We start from the raw sequence: 17,855 nt of genomic DNA, 5'->3' as shown, positions 1-17,855 counted from the left end.
TAACTGTATGTTCCATTTACAAGTATCTTAGTGTGGGTTGTAAACAGTGATACGAATTCTTGTAGCAATTGTAATTGTTTCACACTGTTAACGCTAAACTCATGAAATAAAATATAGTTTTAGTACGCTGGGCTGTGCAGAAGTACTTCGCCGACGGAAAATAATATCTATTACGGTCGTTGTTAATTTGCAATTACTAATTTTGATTGTCATATAGCCCTTGTAATGGTTTTACACTAGTAACCGTACACTTCTAAGGATAAAATGCAACTATGTTACTACTATTTACATATCAGTCATCTGCAAAAATTTGTTCCTGGGAGACATATCTTTATATGCAGCATATTGAATTTTCCCGGTAAATTTTGCAAAATGTGGCATTCTCAACTTAATCTGCACCAAGCATTAATCCAAGAGGCCTAGAAAAAATGTAACTTCTAATGAATACAATATATAATTTAACAGTTTTAAATATTAGTGATGTACGTGAATTCGACAATGAAGTCTGTACGATTATAAAACACCTTAAAACTCTCGTTGCCTCGTGTACCACCTGTGGTCAGACCATACTCGCTTCAGGGGGCCACATGTACCACCTAAGTACAAGCAACCAATAGTACACGTGGCCTCATAATGTAAATTTACATTCTGGGGCCACGTGTACTACGGGTAAACATTTGCACAGAGACCCCAATAGGAAGCCAATAATACTAAACAACAACATACATTAAAAATTACACCACTCTGATCGCTGTAAGTTAAAAAAAAGTACCTGGCCCCACAGCGATAATCGCGCAAATCCAGCTTGGCAGCGAGAGTGTTAATTGAGGTAAAGATTAAGGTAAGATGGAATCTTCAATAAATTTCTAGAAACTTCCCACATATCTTAATTATGAAATTCCTAGAAGGAAATTATCTCTTAATCATTATGTACAATATATCATTCTGAATGTATACATTTATTTGACTAAATCAAATTATTCTATCAGTACTAAAATGACATAAATCTACCTAGGTTCTTCACAGGAATGATAGATGAAGAACAATTGATATGTCTAAGGTAGCTCATTAGATGACAGATGACTTGGCATTATCCAATGATATAATTAAGTTATATTATGCAAAAAAGAACTAAGCTTCAAACTTTGAAAATCCACTTTAATGGGACGCTTGGTCCCTGATATGGATTAGAACGTTTTGCACAATCAAAAGGAGAGGAAAACGAACACCTTTCCAAAAAAAAAAAAAAAAAAAAAAAAAAAAGAAACATAATTCCACTTTTAATTACGGCTACATTAATGTTGGACATCAACCTTTATACGTAATTTTCTTAAAAGTTTGAAAGTGGCGCTTAGTTCGTTTTCGCAAGACACGGTACATATAAGAAGAACAAGTAATAGAATTATTAGTAACACAGATCGACTCAGGATATACTTTACAAATGATATTTACTATAATTGTGTATGAAACAAAATGCAAATATACAATGTTAGAATAATAAAAGAACGAACAATGGTATGACAATTAAGTAAAAAGAAAATATATAAATATCATACATTTAAATGAAATTTGAAGATTACAATATATGTACTGTTGTGGAGTTTTGCTAATTGCTTAAATTGTATACTGATCTTTACATTAATATAAGTTTGACCCTTCATGTAATAAAAATCTTCTGTTGAATGCCCAATATTCCTGAGCTTAATGTAAGTAAATGCTACATAACTAAAGATAGGCGCGCGCTCAAAAATTTGTATTGGGAGGGGTCCAAAGTTTGATGAGGGAAGTCCAATACTACTAACCACTACGCCTTTGTAGTATTGAACGGTATTATTCTGCACCGGAAAAGACTATAAGTAATTGTAAAATAATTCCACTTATATTTTCAGAAAAAAATGATAGAAGTAGATTGTTTTTATAATAGAAAGAGTACAGATGAAGTGTAAGATCAAATATTCATGCTACATCGATCATTTCCTTTTTAACAAATATAGTTTTATTGAGAAAGTGTACAAATGTATGTTGAGTTAGGAAGTCTTGGGGAGTCCGGACCAGGTGGACCTGCACCCTGGTGTGCGCCGCTGAACTCAGACACTGTGCCCTCTCTCTTACAAAAAATGGAAGCGTCGAGGCGTATGATTTAGCTATACCATGTAAGAAATATTTTATTGTCTTTTACTTCTTACACACAATCTTCTTATCTATAAAGAATTGGTGTTAGTAAATATTGATTCTCTTCTATTTCTCGTATAAAGAACATAATTTTATCGTCAATCTTAAAATAAGTAAGGTAACCTAAATTTTCCCATCTCTGATGAGAGGATTCAGAAGTTTGATTCCAGGTCGTGTGAGTTTGTGATGGACTGTGCTCGTGAATTTTCTCGAGATTCTGCTGTTCTCTGTTACATTCAAATTCGACTAATTATTTCATTAACGTCCACTTCTTTTAACCATACGTCTCCTTTAGCCTACAAGACCCAAACATAAAAATTTCGTTTCATTTTTCATTTTCACTTCCAAATTTTAATTTCGAATGCCATATATTAAACAACATAAATTCTAGAGTAGGCCGAGAAAAGGAAATTTTATTCGATTGATTGCTATTTGACCAAAAGTTGCCATTCGACCAAAGAAATAACTGTGCAAAAACGTTTTGAAACTGAATTATATCTTCATGTTCCGTAACGAACTTAAAATCTCGCAATCTGATTTATATATATAATTTTGTAGTCTCCATTGACCATATGTATGAATCTAATCTGGTCTGCAAGCGTATTATATTTATTTTTGGTTCTCTACATGAACTCGAGCTTGTATATTGTGTTCGCTGTTTGAATTAGATCATAGTAATTCTCTTGCATCAATTAGCAAGTTACAACTCGATGTTTAATTTATCCAGGACTCACCGACGTGTAGGCGGCTACAATTATAGGCTCTACCACCCACACATCTACTGTGAGCACAATTTAGACCTACTGCTGTGTTCCTATTCTAACTTCACCCTTGAATTTGAAACAACGCTTTATTTTTCGAGACTCCATCTTAGCCTAGTTGAAACCCTTCTGCTCTTTCAATTCCACATACAAAAAGGCAGCAGCTTTAAACGCAATTCCTAGAGTTTTCAGAGCTCCTAATATGCGACTCTCTAGTTATTTCCTACTTTTAGTCCTAACGCTTAGCTATCATTGTAATAGTAATCTTCAATCCATGTTAACCTGTGAACTTATCACTGTCAACAGAAGAACAATAAAATAGCAGCGCAAGAACCTTGTTGCATTTTCCACTCTGAAGTTACTACTGTGTAATTGCCCAAGACAATGATCGAGACAAAATGATGGTGGGGGACACAAGACTTACTCAAGTTTTTGTCATTCATCATTAGGACAGCTCCTATCGACCTTGTTACATTATTTGGCAATATACAATCCATGCAAAATCCAAAAAAAAGTTTTATTTAAGAAAATCACCAAATTTGTGAATTTATAACGGTGTTGCGGAATATGAAGATACAGGACGATTTAAAAAAAAAAAAAAACTTTTGCACAGTTGTTTCTTTAGCCGGATCGTAATTTTCGGTAAAAATTCGATACGTGAAAATTCCCATTTTCGATCCACCCCAATAACTTCTATCGCTAGTAGTCGGTGTCTTCTGGTAAAGAATTTATCTTCCGTGCAAAATGTATCCAGCTTTATCCTACGTCCTACAAACACTATATTTATCAACATAATAGTAAATTTGTGTTTCCCATTCCTCAACATTTCATGAATATTTCAATAATGGAACATTATTTGCCAGAAATTGTTGCTCTGGATCCTTCATAGCCATTAAACGTATCAGCAATGCGTCCAGCTCGATAAATATATAACCCTTCTACTATATTTTGATAACCAAACACAGTATCTGCTCTATCATCATTATTATCATCACCTTCATTGGATTGGGAAGAAGGCTCATTTTTATCATAATTATGCTGTTGATTCCTATAATCTTTCGGTGAAATGTTCTGACGAAATGGGGGCTTTTTGATCTTTAAATCCGTCGTTTCTTTTGCACGTTCTCGATCTTGTATCCTCACTTCTTCTCCTTTCCCCGTCTTGGTAACACGAGAGTCAGAATATCCGTTATAAGTATCTGATTGGTCATCAACATTCCATGAATATTTACCAAGAATAATATTATGTTGTCCGTAAACAAATTTGTCCTTTGGCTTCTTCAAGTTTCTATTAGAGTGACGAAATGCACTGCCAGATGTCTGAGATTGTTGATAATTATTGTACCTATCGGCTTGCTTAGTAACATTCCACGAAAATTCACCGAACACTATATTTTGTGAGCCGAAAACAACATTACTCCTTTTCGCACGTCTTTTACATTTTACGTGCAAACAGTTTAAGGCAGCATTTGTTTTATTTGAAAACTGTTCTGAATAGATTGGAACGTTTCGTTGAGAAAGGTCATTTTCATTCACTTTCTTCATTTCATCCTCAGTAATGTTGGTAATTTGTGATTTCTTCTGAAGATTTTCGAATTGATTACTATCTTTGTATCCATGACTTGTGATAAACTTCTTTACCATATTGTTATAAATATGTTGATGTGTATACTTTGGTAAAATCTGCTTTGCTGGTCGAGTGAAATCTGAAAAGAAGAAAATGTATAAATAAATACATGGATTGACTGATAAAGGAACAAATTATTACGTATAATAAAAATATCAAAGCCTAAGATAAAATAAAAGCTCGATGTTACATTATGCTAAGGTTGACCTTGTTGGAATTTCATTGACTTTTTTCTTCATTCATTTTGAAAATCTCTAGAGTCAAGATTATTATTTATTTATTTAACAATCACCATATACAGCAAGGATGTTATAAAATAGAGGATCTGCCCATACAACAAAATCGTGAAGCCATACGTCACAGTTCCGCCACACCTACTTTGCCCTCTCCGCGCCAGTAAGATCGCAATGTTTCGAGCCAACAAACATGGCGGAAGCGAGAGTAGCCAATCAGACGTACTAGCTCAGACGATGCTCAGTTGTTTTTCGGTTTCACTGAGTTCATAGGATGAAGATACGTATGGGCAGAACCTCTATTTTATAACATCATTGATATACAGCTCAGAGGCCATTTTTTACTGGATATATAACAATAACAATTTACTGTGAAGGTGTCTTTGAGAGTTTGGTGGAACATGTTAACCTCCTTCACAAAACTAAAGCAGTTGCAAATCAGTTTGTCTTCTTTTCACGTTTGAGTTCAGATGTTACCCCCTTGAATAAGTTTCTAATTTTAGTGTATACTTTATTTTGTTCGTAGCTTTTTCTAGTTACTTGTGATCCAAATTCTAATAATAGTACAAAATTGGAGATTATCTACATAACAATATAAGAATATCATCGGTAACGGTGACTCAATATACCATGATTTCTAAGGTGTTCGTTATTAGAATGGTTTAGTCACTTTTAATTCAATATTTTAAGACATTGCAGTTTGTGTATCTCATTATCGTTAAGCTCAACAAACAGAATATGTAACACACAGATTAGCGTGCACATTATTAAAGCAGATTTGCGAAGGACACACAAAATTTCGAAAGCAATATCCACGTTTTAGACCAGGCAGTTACAAAATCTTTGTCCCATCTGTGCCGACAGAAAGTTAGGATATTCCAGAATCGGAAAGTTCATTAAATCTTTCAAGACAATAATATTAAACAATTTTCGTTACTTGTTGTAGTTTTGTAGGTAATGTTGCATTATGATCAAAAATATCAAGTAACTTTATGTATTACCTATGTGAGGAATGTAAGTACCGATGTCATTTGAAGAAGTTTGGATTTGTATTGTGTGGTATTTTCTCAATTATTATTTAAATCGAAAGTGATAATACATTTCTACCATTTTCGGTTTCAGTAGAGAGGCTAGAATGGAGATGGAATGTATTGATTAAATACACTGACCGCTTCTTTTTGTCTATTGCCATTTTTACTATCTTGCGGTCAACGTTAAACCGGAAGTGGTTGATTTATCCTAGTTACGGTTTGAGAAGAAGGTTATGAAAAAAGATGATAGTCTATATATTTGTAGAATGCTGTATCTATTGCAAAACAAACGCTTCCCGCTATATCTTATCGTTTTTGGCAATCCTTTCCGATTCTTGGTCCGCTGAATCCTAGGATCCGCGGAACAAATCTGGAGATACGTAGCATTGTTGATATCCATCATTTATAAAACATATAAATAATGTTATGGAATCTTTGTATGTGTGTTCTGCACGTTGTGTGCTTATAACGTAAATAAAGGGTCCCTAATCAATTCTCCTCAATATTGAATTCTACATCTCAACATTTATCACTATGAAGTTACCAATTTGGTTCGTACCTTATTTTAGGAAGCGGGCTCCGCAAGTCTCAAGTGATCGAAAACCACTGGCCTATGTAATCAATATTGGAACCAGAAGTTGTAGTCGATGTCTATGACCTCCAGCGTTAGTAGAGCATTAAAGTTCGAGATCAAATATTCTCGAGACTTTTAATCGATTGCAAGAAATCTCTTTTAGCTATCTATTACCATTTTTACTCTGCAGTGATGAACGTAAAAACTGCAAATGGCTGGTTTCTATAAAGGTAAGCAAGAAAGTTCTGTCGCTTATTCACTCACCACATTCCAACATCGATATGTCACCTAAGACGTACCTGGAAGATCAAAACTAGTGCCCATCAGCATTGGCATCCTTCTACCAACAATCTGGAAGGCCATGGGTTCACTCGGGGTAGAACTTGGTGGAATCAAGTGCATTTTGCACCTCTACTAGGGATTTGAACTGGCTTCTTCTAAGGTGATTATCCAAGGAATGGGACAGGTGATAATTGGACGGTGTAATGTCCAGGGGTGTAGGGCGGATGGAGTAGCGTTCCCTATCTAAGGCGTAGAATGGTGTCCCGGGTCATCCTAGCCACGTGGGACTTAGCGTTGTCCTGGAACAGGAGGATCCCTTTGCGACTCAGAAGTGCTGGCTCCAGAGTTTTGAGTTTTTCTTGAACAAGGCTCAACTGCTGGCAGTATATAGTTGCATAGATGATCTGACCAGTTGGTAGCAGTTCTCGATTCACGATGCTGTGAGCAGTCCACCAAACACACAGGATGACTTTCTTCTGGTACAGTGCTGGTTTTGGCTGTTTTGGAACCGATTCATGGGATGCTATCAATGATGACTGCACCACGTAGATTCGTACAGGACCCACTTCTCATCACTTGCCACTCAACACCCTATTCAGAAATGGCTCCTTCGTCAGACGAGACAGCAAAGAAACACAGGTGTCTGCTCGCGTTGTCTTCTTGCTCGGAGTCAAATCATGTGAGACCCATCGACCCAACCTGTAGTGCTCCCCAAGTTGATGGAGGTGCTGCCGAATGATTTCTCCACTCACATTGAATTGTAGTACTAGCTTCTCACACGTCTGGCCATTGTTCGCTTCAATTGCTGCCTTAAGATCTTCATTTTATACATGTGTTGATCTTCTGGTACAAGGTGCGTTTTCCACTGTTGCGTCACTATCCTTAAACTTATTTAATCACCGCTGCCTCGTTCGCGTAGTCACGACACCCTCACCAAAGGCCTGGCATTTCTTCTGCCCCGCTGCATGGGTGTTTGACCCCAGTTTGAACTCGTACAGCACACACGCCCGTATGACGCTCTGTGCAGGTCCGATGTTCACTCTGTCCTTACGCAAGTTCACGGAGTAACTGAACTGCCTCAACCTGGTAGTATGTTGGATATATCCACACCAACAACTGACCTCCACCTTATCTCCATTTGCATTCAACTTGTATGCTGCATACAAAACTATAATTACATATATTTTGCATATGTATTTTTTGCTAATTTGCCTGTATGTTAATGACTTAATTTACATATCAATATTTTTATTATATTTATATACATTTAAATAAAGGGTTAGTTGTGGAAGCAATATTTTAAATTTAGGTAGTTTTATATATGAGTAATTTTGTTTTTATGATATGAGAATTTGAGTAGGATATAAATATGCCACTGCTTTATTAATCATGAAGCATCATTGCAAATTGGAGCTAAAGTTAGAGTGATACTCTATTATCAATCATTGTATTAAAACATATATGAAGCTTCAAGATCTCTCTTAGAAAACACAGCGCAGGAGATACAGATGGAAAAAAGAGGTTTTAAAGGCAGAATCTTTGTCTTCTACGAGAACAGTATTCTTGGATGAAACACATGTATCAGAATTTCTATCTGTAATAAGCAATTTATAGGTACTTATGGCTGCATCATGATACATAAAGAAATGTAGAAAGGAAGGTTGACGACATACCTATAGGAGGATACATTTGTACGTGGAGTCTCGATGTCGCATGCATCTATTGTTAAAAGAGTAATAGAAAGCTTCGGGGATATATGTGAAAACCCTGACTACAATGGAGTGTGATTTCTGAACGAACTGCCCAGTTCTCGCAGTTGATAGGCAGAAGCGTCTGTGGGCAACGAATTTTACCGCCAGCAAGAGCGGATCTATAATTTTAAACGACAATGCTGTTGTGTTGAATAGTTGAGAGAGTGAGCTATTACTCCTAGAAGTCTTGACCCTTGTTTTGTATATAGGCTTCCACAAATAATTATTTATTGCTGTGAAAATTTTCTTGAAGTTCACGTTATCGTGACTTGTAGTCTAGATTAGCCGTATCTTGTTGTGTATTTATATTTTAAAATCAAAAGGCTTATTTCACTCAGTGGCTGTATACTCCAGCAGTCCTCATGGGGAGGAATCATGATACTGGTAACAGCGGAGGCCATCCTTCCTGGGCAGAAAAGTTTCCTGGGTGGAAAGCAGACACCGAATAGTAAAATGTTATTAATACTAATAAAAATCCCGATTGACAACACTCCATACCTTATCCAGTTTTGTAAATATGCACGTAGTTAATTTTAGATGTGGTTCCAAGTAATTAAATGTGTCAATTACGATTAAAAAACGAAAAACTATCAAAATAACAACCAGTGCAACCCCTCATGCAGGTGAGAAACCTTTGAAATACTCACACCAGGCGGCAGCAGTGTGTGGAGACTGCAGAAAACGTGCTGTTACAAAGGTTGGAAATATGTACATAGTGTTGTATCAATTTCAGTGTTGTTTTACAGAATTATGTGATGTGTTATATATCATTTAAGAGATTGATCTTTGGAGAAAACAGTGGAAGTGTTAGAATTTAAATCCAGTCTCACGCTGGCAAGCTATTAACATGGAAACATCCAAAAATGCTGTAAGTAGGTCAAAAAGGGCAAACACCTGCAGTTAACAAACACCCTCAACCGCACTCTTCCCCGTCATAAGAATTGACAGAACTTCGAGGCGAGCCTGAGTTTTTCGAGTGACAAGGGTTCGTCTTAAATGCAATGATTGGGAAGGAGGCAGGATAGTAGTCGTTGTTTGTCTTGAATACATGAAGTGGTGCGTACGAGCTTGCGGTTATGTCGGTACTAATAGACACCATGTGCTGTGGAAAAGCATAAACTAAGTCTTTATAGATTATCTTTCTATAATATAAAATGTTGTTAATGTCCGTGTTGGTGACGTGAGTGTCACAACAATTCCAACCGACATTTTGACACAAAAGTACTAGTGAAGTGATAACATAGTTTAGCTTTGTAAAATCACAAGAAACTTTAACTTTTAAAATATGGCATAACGTTATTAGTACTAGGTGGTCAAATAGAAGAAAAGTGTCATCTTCCTTTGCATTATAAAAGGTGATGAAGTTAGATAGGTGTTATTTATCCAATTAACACAGGCTGGATTGCGTGAGATAGGGTAACACGCGACAAGAAAAAGACACAAAACGGAAGATGTCCGCAAAAGTTCAGTAAGAGAAAAGTATACAATTTCTCAAAGCCATAGCACCGAGCTGCAAGGACTCATTTTCGCAGCAAGACGTCGGAGCTGCTCATGCGAAAGTCTTCGAGATCTTCGAGACATCTCCAATCAACCGGCCGTGTCTCGTCAAACGGAAGATGCGAGGCCAACATGGGATAACAAAACATGGGACCATCACAGGAACACTATGGAACCAAGTCAGGATCAGGAACTGCAACAACGGGAGTCAAAATTTAATAATGTGCACAAACTTTTTGTTTGTTTGGAAAAGCCCTGCTGAAATTTCAATATTTAAAGTTTAAAATTAAAATAAAAGTTTTTTTTTATTAATTTTGTAAAAAAAAATGCGGTGTGTGTCATATGTTGCTTGTGCATGTGAGGGTGCATTAAAAGCATGTGAGGGTGCATTTCAATGAAAATCGTGTTGCGTTTTTCTTCACCAGGAAATCTAAGATACGTAATGAGATTTTATGTAACATGTTTTTTTTTTTTTTTTTTGAGCTGCTTGGAGTTACGACAAGCCAACAAGGCACGAGAGCCCATAACAATTATATTGTTGTGTGAGTGATACTATTGGTCAAAATAACCTGAAGTTAAAACCAGATGCCCCTGTAATTAAGAGTCTCTTGCTCACCTAAATCAAATTATAGTATATTCATTTGTTTAGATAATCATCTTATCATTATATTGCTCTATCGAATTTGTTTTATAAATTAATTCAATTTACATAAATTTTAAATCAGACATTTATTTAAATATATTTTTATATGTAATTATCTTGGGCCTTCAGCCATCATAAATAACCATTACATTCCATCTTTCTTTCCCCTTTCTCGACTCTTTCCCCCCTTTTTTCACAAACTCATAATCTGAGAGTCAACTGATCACCGACTTCCACAAAAGCGACAGACCTTTCTTGGTTACATTTATACTACTTCTGTTTTGAATATTAACTCCGTAAACGTTCTCGGTATCTAACTTTGGTTCATCTACATCGTGACCAAAATTCATACTAATTTCATCGAAAGTAAATCTTGTAGTTTTTTTGCCTCCTGAACATATAGAGACATGGAGAGAGTAAATATACAAAGGAGTTTTGGTAAACCAAAGTAATTAAAGAAGTTAGTTTGATTGTGTCGTATGATTTCAAACTATACCGTTTTACATAAGTACTGTAAGTCTCATAGAATGACTGTGTACGTCTGAACATCAATAGATATTGGAGGAAATACGGCAATAGAAATGAGAAACTGTTTTCTGATATCAATTCAGTGTCTCAGGAATATGTTCCATTTTCATGCAAACTCCTCTAATTAAGTCGGAAGTGTTAGAAATCTATACTTTTTCATTTTCAATAATAATTGTAATGCAGCAAAGAACATTGAGAAATATGAAAGGCAGTATCTTTTTAAACTGGATTCACCGTACCAGGAATAGACTCTCTCTGCACTTATGACTATACCAAGACCAGATGTTAAAAATCACTCTTACCTCTTGTTTCAATATTAATTCTTATAGAACAAAGAAGCAGTAATAAATAACGAGAAAAGTTTTTTTTATGAGATTGGTTCTAATATCAGTATTGTTAGAGAAATCCCAATGATAAAAGTGTATATATAGAGTATATCAACTAGCCAAGTCAATAAGTAGCCTAACTTTGATGTTAACTATGCATGCTTTTTCTTGAATTTCTTTAGAAGTAAATGATTCCTATAGTCTAGATGCTCTTTGGACATTTTTCATTGAACGTTTGCTCATTGAACGAATATATGACAAAAGTGATAGAAGCAGCATTGGACAATGGAAAAGATAGTGTGAGTGTCCCCATCTCCGAAGCACCTCAGTGTGGCGGATATAATTAGACTGTGGCCCATACTAGGTTTGTAGTATGTTAGTGAACCCACAAGCATCCATGTTGTCATATTTGCCAATGCGGTAGACTTGATGCGAAAATTTTGAATGTTCGCATTGGTTGGCAACACTGCCACACTGGGTGCTTGGGAGACGGGACATACACTGTTTTTCATTGTCCAATGCTGCTTCTGTCACATTTGTCACATATTCTTTTAATGGCAGTCACGCCATTTTCAACATTGTAATGTTTACACTTGTTGGCAACACTGACAACCTAGAATGGTTGGAAGACGGCCATACTCAACATCTTTTTGCTATAGTTCGTGTGATGTTTTTGCAAAGCTTTTTGTATAAACGTCTCATGGTACGGAAAGTATTTTATAATTTCTTATTTTTATACTTGGTTGGAAACACTGAAAAACTGGGGTCCTTGGAAGAGAAATATGTCCGAAGTATATTTTCTCTGGTAACGAATTATGTTTATGCCGCGTTTTGATGGATATACACCGAGTGGTACAGAAACCATCTCCCACGTTGTATTTACAATTCGTTGGCAACACTGACGAAATGGGTACGTTTGGGTGCAAATTAATATTATCAAACCCTTACCCGAGTCACGTTCTAGTAGTGAGCCAAACAGGTACATGAAGGGCTCAGGGGCTTAAGTGTGATGCATTGTAATATTCATTTTTATTTCTGTCGAATATACCATACATAGGGTCACAAACACCAACAAACTGGCCGCCTATAGGGTCAGTTTCTGGGTTTGCCCGTGATTTGAAAACGGTTTCATGCTTCTCATGGCAAGAGCTTTCAGACGATATATAGGTTTTCCCCAGGTACTTGGTCCCCGTATGGTATCATCCCTAGTTAGGCAATAATTTTATAAAGGAAGATAGGGTATAGGAACATGATTTAAAATATTGATTAGGTATAAATGGTACATTTCTAAAAGATACCTCTTAAAAATATCTTCGTTTCTGGGTAATATTACGAATACTTTTCACTTACATACAGCTGCAAATACTATTTTCAGGAGTAGAACCGTCACAACATATTTTCTCTCCAAGTAAAATTTTCTAATTTTGCAATATTATTAATATTTAACGGAGAGAAAAGTTCAAAGATGAGATATGTACCAAACAATTGAATAAAATGTCTTAAGAGTAATTTTTGTAATTGTAAGATGTGAGTAATTTTTGGTAAAATGGAGGAAAAACTAATTCCTTCGTAAAGCTAATAATTGATGTTATACGATAACTATACACTTACTGCGTTCATATTAATACTAACGTATACCCTCTTTAAGCTCCTTATTACCACACTCGTAAGACGGTGTTATAGAGTATGGTTAGACATATAGCCTAAATTGTAATTCAATAGCTCCGCCGAACAATGTTACAAGCAACAATTTCTGTCACATTGAGATTTTAACAGAACAACGGTACTGTAATAGAAGTTCCAATTCTATGCAACATCAGTTGATATAAAGGAATAGTTTGAAACTAAAAAGTAAATTTGAAGCCTATACATAGTAAATATAGTGTTTTTATTGTCACTTGCAACGTTGTTCGGCGGAGTCATTCAATTAACAATTAAACAGGTAAATTGTCTAAATACACTGGTGTGCAAACTTAAAGACAAGATAGCTAAAGTAACATAAACTACTATATATTTGATGGAAAGGAATCAAAGCACGGCAGCAAGTTGCTAGAGATCTCTCACATATTCGTACGGAGCAAGACGTGCATAACGTAGCGTCAACATAATCGTATACCCAAATGGGTCTCCTTTCCAAGTGCGAAAAGCAGTTGAATGAAAAGGACAAGACAAGTGTCAGTCAGAGGGCTGTTAACATATGATGGTGTTACTCACAATAACATCCGGAGGTAATATTTTAATTACTTCACACAGTGAAGAATAATCAGGAAACTGGAAGAACTAAGTTTGGGAGCGTGTCCCAGGAGTTTGATATTGGATGTAGTAATGCATCATTTGCATAAGGAACATTCTCGATCACAAGCAATGCTGTGCTATGCTACTTGTGAAACAAGCAAGATTGCAGCGACAAGCAGGGATTGCAATAGGGTTGCAAGAGGATTTAGGAGGGTGCAAAGGTGCACATGAACCCCCTGTTCGTTGTAAATATTCACTATCTAAAATGAGAAGCTAGCAGTGAAAATACCAACACTTTTCGAAACTTTCTACCATTATGTTTCCGTTGGATGCTTAAAGAAAAGCGGAGGTTTGCAAAAGCAATGTTTTAAGTCGATTTTCTAAAGGCTGAAGGAAAAGGATTCACCAAGCTAAACAATATAGCACTTGTCAAGTAGAGAAGAAAACAGAAGCAAAGAGAAGAGAACATTTTTCCCTGCATAACACTTGCAATCCTATTTAAAATAGTTTTCTCAGTTCTATGCATCAGTGTTGTCAGGTGCAAAGAATATTTTCACATGTCACTTAGAAGAGATTCAGTATGATTGGTTATTTAGGTGGTTATTGGTGCAACCCCCCTCGGGCAATCCTGGATCCGGCCCTAAACACATCTAAGAGAATGGAACGTCGCCCGATTCCAATTTTCACAGTGACATTCTACCACATGGGGAGGTTTCTATCCCCGACAACCATTAGGTAGTATTCCGTTGACACCTGTAATCAGTGACACCGTTTTGCAATAGTGCAAACATGAGGATTAGACCGAATAGGAGTGGGGTGTGGTTCTTTTCTTCGGTCAAAGCTGATTTAGATTAGGTATTGGCTTCGGAAGATTTGATGAAAAGTGGGAACATGTAGTGAACCCAGAAATATCGTCAAACATGATCATTTTGAGGTCTGGTGTTCTCGTGTGGAAGGCATAATGTTGCATGGACAGAACGACTTAACAATTTTTGAACGCAGTACATTCGCCGGTGAGCATTATTGTAACAATGTACTTCTTCCCTACGTTGGTGCTTTGTGAAGTGCAGTCTGCTCCAAATTCTTCTTTTTTTATGATATTGGGCGACTACATTGAACATCGCAGGGAGCGGAGCTATTAGAACGAAAGAATATTCGGGAAATGTACGTGTCTGCCTCTTTCCCGCCTTGAATCTCATCAAACATGTTTGAATATTGTGTAGATGCATCTTGCAGCATGTCCAGATGCATCAAGTACCATCCAGCAGTTGTCAATAGCGTTGGTGCAGTAATGGAACTCCAAACCACAATAACTCATTAGCAATTTTGTGAGCAGCATTGGAACATGTTGAGAGAATGTATCACTATGTAGTGATCATACTCTCTTCTAAGGGCCCTTTCATTCTTTCCCTAATCTAAAGGGTCACCACGATTAGCAGTGCTTTCAGTATTAAGTTATTGTTTCTGTATCAAAGTGCCATTTAAAAAAAAAAAAAAAATCTAATCACATGTTTGATTCTGTCGTTTCATATATCAAACTGTAGCACTACTTGCTATGTCTGGTTCAAGTTTCTACAGTCTATGCTACTTGGGAGTGACAGAACACGAGCAAATTACTTCCGTCCTTATGTTTTGCACGCCAATGTACAATACTTATAGCAATCAATAAACCACATAGAGTTGAATAAGATAGCATGCTTCGTGTTAAATTCTCATGTGAAGTTCTCCAAAAGATAGAATCAAGGAAAGTTTGTTTCTGTAAAATGAGTGTTATTTATTGCCAATACAAATTGACAGTTTCTTTTTCGATTTTGCTGGAAGAAATTTTTATTTATATCTTTGTTGTCTAAAGCCAGACTGAACTAACTACTTTAATGTGCTGAGGGAAAGTATGGAAACAGTGGCAACTTGACATGAACTGCTGCCAAAAACAAATATTCTTTATAGAAATGGATTTCTTTGCTTACGCCATATTTACGTAAAACAGGAAAACAAATTATAATAATTACATTTAATAATACTAATACTAGTTCAGCTGTCTGAAACCAAAGTGCATGAACTATGTTTACGCTTATTTCTTTGTTTAAGCATGAAATGATTTGCATATTTTACACTACCACTATGGTGACTCAGTGGTAGAGTGCTTAGTTCTGGTGCGTGTGTTCTCTGGTTCGATCCCTGACCATGTAAGTTTATGGTAGATAACATAAACTGGAAGATTTCATTTCATTTCAATTTCGTTATTTATACCAATTGGCATCTATAACTTTGAAATCTTAAACTTTTGGAGGAGCTGTCTGAGTTTTGCTAACTACCTACTCTTTAGTTTAGCTATCTTCTCTTCGGAGAAACTTTCATTTTTAAAAAAAAAAAAAAATAGATAACATTATTGTTAAGATAAACATGTCTACGTTAGATACACGTATAATATGATGAGTTTCGTTCAAACCAGACAATCGTATATGGAGTATTAAAAGTGTATTTGTAACCAGTTTCGGTTTGCCATTTAGATTTCAGGGGCGGATCCAGGGGAGGCGATGGCTCACAGAATAGGATATACCTGTATACTGCAGTACACTCTTACCTTTATTTGCCTCCTAATGACTCCCACCCCCAAATATTCAGCCTGGATCCGCCCTGTTAGATTTACATATAGATTTGCATATTTCCAATCTCATTCTTTCTTTAATTGGATTTATTGGTTGTAAACTTTTTTTTTTAAAACAATAATTGTGAAGCATAATACTACAAGTGAAAATACTTTCTTACGCCAAATCTTTCGACTACTTCACATGCTGAGTAAAAGATAGAAAGTGAAAGAAAAAAGTATGACTTACCAGTGTGTAAAGAAGAAGTGGAAAATCTGGAGCCATCTAATACCATGACAAGAGAACAGAAAATAAGGTGGAAGTATGTGCACTGAAAATATAAAGTAAAAGTTACTGATATTAATAAACTATTGCTACTATTAATATACTGTACTGATATTAATTAAATTTGTACGCACGTTTTCTAATATCTTGAATTTAAGTGTTAGGTACACAAAAGACAATATAACTTGAATCAACATTCTAGAACGAACTCTAGAAGGAACAACCGGAAGCAATAGCTAATACAACATAATTGTATTCTAGCAAGTATAAGTAAAATTATAATGGATTGCGTCTCGATTGGGGATGCATATGATAAGACACAAGATGATATTAAAGACTATTTTGTCTCGTCTTAGGAAAATAATGTCTCGTCTCGAAATATGTCTCTGGATCAACTCGTCTCAAAATGTTTTACATAGGAAATTCGAGGCGAGAAAGAGTAAATATACTATAGGAAATTGGCATCATTCTGATCAACGCGAGACAAATTTCACAAGTTTTGAGGGGAGCAATTTACATTTCTACTATTTAACGGACAGTTGATGAAGCAATAATTGTTATTTGCCCTTCTGGGGTTGTTCGACTGTATTTTCTACAAATATTTGATGCTTTGTCAAATCTTGATGTTTATGTGCTCACCAATCGTGTTTCCCTCTTTCCCATGTTAAAATAAAATGTTGCAGAAATCAAAACGAATCCTAAGTGGAATCGATCACATAAGGTTCTGTGAGCAATTGAAAACACTGGTTATACCCTCGTCACGCGTTGATTGTTTTGCATTCATCCTGTGATGTGCACAAGTTACTGAGAAGTGGTAAATTTCGTGTCTCAGTAACATACCTAATCCTTCTTCCTCCCTCATGATGATTTTCGCTGTTTCTGAGAATCCCTTTAGGCGCGTCTATTGAACACTCTTCCTCGCTATGTGTGACTCTCAACACACATCTCATTGTCCTTTTCTGTTATTTTGTGTTTTATATCCATTTTTCGTTTTGAGGTTTCCACCTTTGTGTGTGGCTCCCTGTTGCGCGGTAACTAATTCTTTTCTACTGTACATGTACGTCACTGAATTTGCCGCATACGATTTGCTGCATAATCATTTAACCCAAGAGCGATATCTTTGCCCATTCGTGAGGTATTGGGCATTATATTAACTTTTCATAAAGCTTTAAAACAGTGGTTGTCAAACTTACGAAACTTCTGAGCTACCGTAACGATTTTAAAACCTACTGTGAGCTACCAATCACAAGAATGACCAACTTTTTTTTAAAAAAAAGTCTTACATTTGTTTATTGCCTTTAAACTTATATTAGTAGTAAATA

General features: G+C 36.0%; 1 protein-coding gene across 1 annotated transcript; it reads right to left on the bottom strand.

The window, feature by feature from the left end:
• Positions 1 to 3,152: 3,152 nt before the first annotated feature.
• Positions 3,153 to 16,579, bottom strand: LOC145662163 (uncharacterized). The gene is made up of 2 exons (XM_081727498.1): positions 16,498 to 16,579; positions 3,153 to 4,639 (listed from the first exon to the last, which is right to left on the bottom strand). Exons 1-2 carry the CDS (start codon positions 16,541 to 16,543, stop codon positions 3,786 to 3,788), a joined length of 900 nt encoding a protein of 299 aa, XP_081583624.1. The 5' UTR covers positions 16,544 to 16,579; the 3' UTR covers positions 3,153 to 3,785.
• Positions 16,580 to 17,855: the final 1,276 nt, after the last annotated feature.

Source organism: Thermobia domestica, chromosome 10 (assembly GCF_964235325.1).
Source record: "Thermobia domestica chromosome 10, izTheDome1.hap1.1, whole genome shotgun sequence".
Lineage (NCBI taxonomy): Eukaryota > Metazoa > Arthropoda > Insecta > Zygentoma > Lepismatidae > Thermobia > Thermobia domestica.
Note: the sequence above shows the minus strand (reverse complement) of the source record. Positions and strands in the feature narration are given on the sequence as shown.

Bases quoted from the DNA above. Each gene is read 5' to 3' on its own strand.
- LOC145662163 (XM_081727498.1), bottom strand. From the start codon at position 16,543: ATGGTATTAGATGGCTCCAGATTTTCCACTTCTTCTTTACACACTG. The intron at 4,640-16,497 runs GTAAGTCATACT...TCTTCTTTTCAG, and splicing joins CACTTCTTCTTTACACACTG to ATTTCACTCGACCAGCAAAG.